This window comes from Penaeus chinensis, chromosome 6 (genome assembly GCF_019202785.1).
Source record: "Penaeus chinensis breed Huanghai No. 1 chromosome 6, ASM1920278v2, whole genome shotgun sequence".
Lineage (NCBI taxonomy): Eukaryota > Metazoa > Arthropoda > Malacostraca > Decapoda > Penaeidae > Penaeus > Penaeus chinensis.
Window position 1 is genome coordinate 39,193,677 of NC_061824.1, and position 5,757 is coordinate 39,199,433.

At 39.8% G+C, this 5,757-nt stretch overlaps 1 protein-coding gene across 5 annotated transcripts in view; it reads left to right on the forward strand.

The window, feature by feature from the left end:
• The first annotated feature begins 4,397 nt into the window (after positions 1-4,397).
• The window catches only part of LOC125026331 (collagen alpha-1(I) chain-like), a 146,246-nt gene continuing 144,886 nt past the window's right edge, over positions 4,398-5,757 (forward strand). For all 5 annotated transcript variants that reach the window (XM_047614694.1, XM_047614695.1, XM_047614696.1 and 2 more), the window contains exon 1: positions 4,398-5,211. In XM_047614694.1, coding sequence (XP_047470650.1) covers positions 5,068-5,211 — 144 coding nt within the window. In that variant the 5' untranslated portion in view covers positions 4,398-5,067. The remainder of the gene's footprint in view (positions 5,212-5,757) is intronic.

The window sequence follows — 5,757 nt, forward strand, 5'->3', positions numbered from 1 at the left end:
ATGATGTTATTAAGATGTGTTTAATAAGTCGTGGATGAGGACACGCCCTTAAGACACGTATCGGATTCAGAGATAACACTCAAGGGCTCGGAAGGGTCTCTATCTGACGGGCTGACGAGATGGTGATTCATTTTGGGCAGTTTTGAGCTATTAGATGCTAAGTTTATAGATGGTGTAGAAATGTAATGATGATATATGGGGTGGAGTAATGTGATTTCTTTGTTGTTATAGTTACAGTAGCAACAAGAACAACCAATGCTAAATTTAGATTTTAATTCGCCTTAGGTGACAGTACAGTCGGGGACCTCTTCATTACAAATTTCGTTATATTACACTTTATTCCTATACATGCATAATGGTACGGGCAAGTTCATTCGTAGGTTTGGGTATGTTTTAGTGAAAGGAGTATTGAAAAAATCATGATATAACACAGGGGCATTTTCTGAGAATTAAATACGATGTTGTGTTCTTCATCATCATAAATGTATAGTTATCCTATCTCATTTCTTATGCAATCTGTATATTAATCTTCCTTCTTTATCTATTTATTCACTTCGTTATTTATTCATTTATGAGACGAAGCAACCACTGACTCTCTGAAGCAATTCGAAGTTTCTTGTACCTCAGTTCAGTTCATTAATTTTAGTAAGTTCAGTTAAGTTCAGCCTGGCTACCTGTTCGGGCGTGGGCAGTCATTAATACAGATTTTAATTAACATTTATTGGACACAGTACAGTATTCTTTAATAACTTAAGCTTAGTTAAGTAAGTTTATTTACCACCCTGACTATCTGCTCAGGCCTAGGCAATCGTCATTAATTTTCAGTTTTACATATATTTGAGATATTACAGTATTCTGTGACTACTGTTACTGTACGTGATAAAATGAAAATATAAATCATACATCATACAGAAGAATATTACGTTGATATGAGTTTGCCACTGTGTTTACATAACACTGTTTATATTCCAATGTATCAGATGAAATTAAATATTCACATTGTCCAGTCTGAACCCACGCTAAAGATTCCCGTAGACTTTTTAGCATCGTGTTGTAACGTCTAAGAAATCGCTTTTGAGAAGGGAGCCACCCGGGGAATATTTTTTATGAATGTACTTCGTTTTGTGAATGGGATTTTATGAATGTCCTCGCTGAATACCCAGTGATAGTAAACACGAGAATGGTTGTAAAGGGGTTTAAAACGAACGGTGATTTTATACCGTGGAATTTCTGCATTTAGATGAGCTTACATCGTTCTTTTCATTACATAAGTCTTTTTTCTTATTCGTTTGTTGTTCCTGTGTTGGGAGAAGATGGCAAGGACTAAAACGTCTTGAATTACGTAGATTATATATTTGCATAACAAGGAGAAAGACGGTGATGTTGTTAGAGATAACGAGAAAGGAACTTTATTCGACTGTGATCGTAGAAGTGCTTTTTATAATGGAAATGGTAATTGTGAGAAGATAAAAATAACTGCGAATGATTTTTTTCATAATGTTAACGGCAGTGACGAGTAGATTTAGTTTAGATTAAATCGCGTGTTTTTTTAACTATGGTATAAACAAATTCGTGAAAATTAGTAGTAACAGTGATAATGAGGATGCTTATGACGATGATAATGATGATGAAGGTAATTAATGACACAATGATGATGATTGTTTTCTCTTTTGTTTATCAGTGTTATCATTAATTTTGTTTTCATCATTATCATTTCTATAGTCATCATTATTATTATTTTTTATCGTTATGACTATGATGATGATGATTATTAATATATTATTGTTATTATTGTTATTATTATAACTCCTATTATTATTATTATTATTATTATTATTATTATTATTATTATCATTATTATTTATTATTATTATTATTATTATTATTATTATTATTATTATTATTATTATTATTATTATTATTATTATTATTATCATCATCATTATTTCTATTGTCATAATTATTATTATTATTATTATTATTATTATCATTATTATTTTTATCATCATCATCATTATTGTTGTTTGTTGTTCTTGTTATTATTGCTACCATTATTGTTATTATTATTATTATTATTATTATTATTATTATTATTATTATTACTTTTATAATTATTATCATTGCTGTTATTGTTATCATTGTAACTACTACTACTATCACCATTGTTATTGTTCTTATTGTTCCTGTTATCACCATCGTCAACATCATCATCATCATCAACTATCCTGCTGCTAATTTCAATGATATTAAGGGTGAGATTACTATGAATAATATTTTCATGACTGATGAAGCTAGTGATTATGATGATAATGAGGATGATGATGATGATGAAAATTACTCGTACCATGGTTAATGAGGATGTTATTGTTTAATAATGATGACATAATCTAAGAATGATGTTATAATTCATTAATGATGTTGTGAATTAATAATAATTTTAAGTGTCATATTTGTTATTGGTATTATAGCAGTGATAATGATAATAGAGATGAAATGATGTTATTAATCAGTTGTAAACGATGTGGTATTAATTATCACAGCAACAAAAAGACAACAATCATTTTTTACAATTATCATGAATTCTGCTGTTTTTTTTTATGATCTTAATGACGATAATGGTATTAATGATAAGGATAATAACATTGATAATAGTGGGGACATCTATGGCAACCGAGATGAAAACATTAATGATGATAACAAGATCTCGACGCCGAAGACAGATTAAACCCAGCGAGATTACCATAACTGTCAACCCCGCGATCTTTAATGCCTGTAAGTCCTTTTCTAATTCAAATTCCATTATGTAAACAACAAAGAAACAAGACGTTAGCCTGGGAGTTATTTTTTTCCAGCATTTTAGTCGATTTTCCTTTTCATTTCGACGTAAAAAGAATAAAAAATAAAAAATTTCTTCTGCGAGTACTGTTTCGTTTCGGATGCATCTTAGCAACTCGGCTCCATAGCACTGGGTTTTCGTTAGCAGGTCGTGTACGGCATTTTCTTATGAGACGCCGTAGTAAGATTAAAAAGATTAAAATCATAAATCGTAATTTCTAAGATGATTAATCTAATCAGAAAAACAATAGAGATAATAAAAAAATATATAAATAACCACGTCAGTATCCTTTAAAAAATATGGGCATCGAGTAGAGACAGAGAAAAAGGGGATAGCTGGCAACCTCATCTCCATCCGGGCTCGGGCAAGAGAGAGAGGGAGGGAGAAGGAGGGAGAGGGAGAGAGGGAGAGGGAGAGGGAGAGAGAAGGGGAGAGGGAGAGGGAGAGAGGGAGATAGAGGGACGGAGATGGAGAGGGAGAGAGGGAGAGGGGGAGAGGGGGAGGGAGAGAGGGAGAGAGAGAGAGAGAAGGGGAGAGGGAGAGGGAGATGGAGAGGGAGAGGGAGAGGGAGAGGGAGAAAGAGGAAGAGGGAGAGAGGGAGAGAGAGAAGGGGAGAGGGAGAGGGAGAGGGAGAGAGATGGAGACGGAGAGAGGGAGGGAGATAGAGAGGGGGAGAGATGGAGACGGAGAGAGGGAGAGGGAGAAAGAGGAAGAGGGAGAGAGGGAGAGAGAGAAGGGGAGAGGGAGAGGGAGAGGGAGAGAGATGGAGACGGAGAGAGGGAGGGAGATAGAGAGGGGGAGAGATGGAGACGGAGAGAGGGAGAGAGAGAGAGGGGGAGAGGGGGAGAGAGGGAGAGAGGGAGAGAGGGAGAGAGGGAGAGAGGGAGAGAGGGAGAGAGGGAGAGAGGGAGAGAGGGAGAGAGAGAGAGAGAGAAGGGGGGAGGGAGAGGGAGAGGGAGAGAGGGAGAGAGAGAGAGAGAGAGAAGGGGGAGGGAGAGGGAGAGGGAGAGAGGGAGAGAGAGAGGGAGAGAGAGGGAGAGAGAGGGGGGGAAAGGGAAGGAGAGGGAAAGGGAGAGAGAAAGGGAGAGAGTTGGAGAGGTGGAGAGGGAGAGAGGGGGAGAGGGAGAGAGAGAGGAAGGGAGGGAGAGGGAGAGGGAGGGAGGGAGAGGGAGGGAGGGAGAGGGAGAGAGGGAGAGAGAGAGGGAGGGAGGGAGGGAGGGAGGGAGGGAGGGAGAGAGAGAGAGAGAGAGAGAGAGGGGAGGGAGGGAGGGGGGAGGGAGAGGGGGAGAGAGGGGGAGAGGGAGAGGGGGGAGAGGGAGAGGGGGGAGAGGGAGAGGGGGGGAGAGGGAGAGGGGGGAGAGGGAGAGGGGGGGAGAGGGAGAGGGGGGGAGGGAGAGGGGGAGAGGGAGAGGGGGAAAGGGAGGGAGGGAGAGGGAGAGGGAGAGGGAGTTAGGGAGAGGAAGAGAGAGAGAGAGAGCGAGAGAGAGAGAGGGAGAGCGATAGAGAGAGGAACTGTTTATGCCCCTCAGGTACCTTCCGCGCGACGAGTCCATCTCAAGACTCCGGGCCCTCCGAGTCTCAGTTGGCAATTGGCGTGGGAGGAGGAGAGACACGCACGGTCCCGCTCTCTCTCTCTCTCTCTCTTTGCCCTTATCCGTACCTGATTTTTGTTTGGGAGAAGAACGTTTCTCGCTGTTGTGCCTTATTATCTGCGTGTGCTTTTTATTACTATTTTTTTATATGTCTTTCCGAAACTGTGGATAAGAAAGGAAGGAAGAGGGAGCTGTGTGTACAAATATATATATATTTTTTATACTAAATGAGGCAACTGGAGATGTCAATGCGTTCTGATAAATGGACGAATATATATTTTTGATGATTACCACGTGATGCGTCGAGATGTCGAGTACATAACCCCGAGGCTCGATTTCCGCCAGGAGCACTCCACAATTCTAATAATAAATGCAAGTGAGAGAATCACATCGAAGGATATTGACCCTATTGTCTTGATATGAACTGTGCCTCGTAAAACCCGAAAAAGAAAATCATCCCTCCATTTAAAACAAACACAAACCTTCAAAACGAATTAATTAAACCGTATGCTTAAGAAACAGCTTGATCTCGACACCCCATTGACCACACCGATGTAAAAGCAAAAGCGCCCAGGGCAGAGCTTCCCCACTACATATGCATCGCCAGCCAGGGGGACGAGAGACATAACTGGAGTGACAATGTTGGTGTTGTGGTTCACTCAGCGGTTCTATCTGTTGGTTGTAACGCATGTGTGGTTGGTTCTCCTCCAGGGGGCGCTGCAGGAACTCAAGATCTACAGCTCGCCAGATCTCGCGGCCGTTCAGTGCGATAACAACTTTGCGGTGAGTACCCTTCGAGAGCGGCGTGTGTGGACCGCCTGTTTGGCTTTTTCCCTTTAGTGAGGTTTTATTTTCATGTGCCCCTTTTTTCTTTTTTTCTTTTTTCTTTTCCTCTTTCTGTTTCGTCTTTCTTTTCTTTTTCCGTTTTCTGTTTCGTCTTTCTTTTCTTTCTCTCTGTTTCCTTCCCCTTTTCTCGTTTGTTTTTTTCTCTTTCTTTTTCCTTTGGTTTTTCGTTTCCTCTTTCTCTCTTTTCCTTCGCCTTTTTCTCTGTCGTCTCTCCATTCTCTCTCTCTTTTTCCTTCCTTTTATCACCTCCTCCTCCTCCTTCTCTCTGTATTCGCTATTTCTCATTGGTTCTTCTATTTTAGAGTTCCTATTCTATTTTTTTGTAGCTATTGTAAGAAGCATGATAAATTTCCCTTAATGTAAACTAAAAAACATTTATGAAAAACCATTAAAAAACATTTATTCCCGTACTTCAGTTGTTAATGTGGTTTCACATACATTTCTTACTACATTTTGACACCGGAGGTAAGTCTCGGTAAGTAG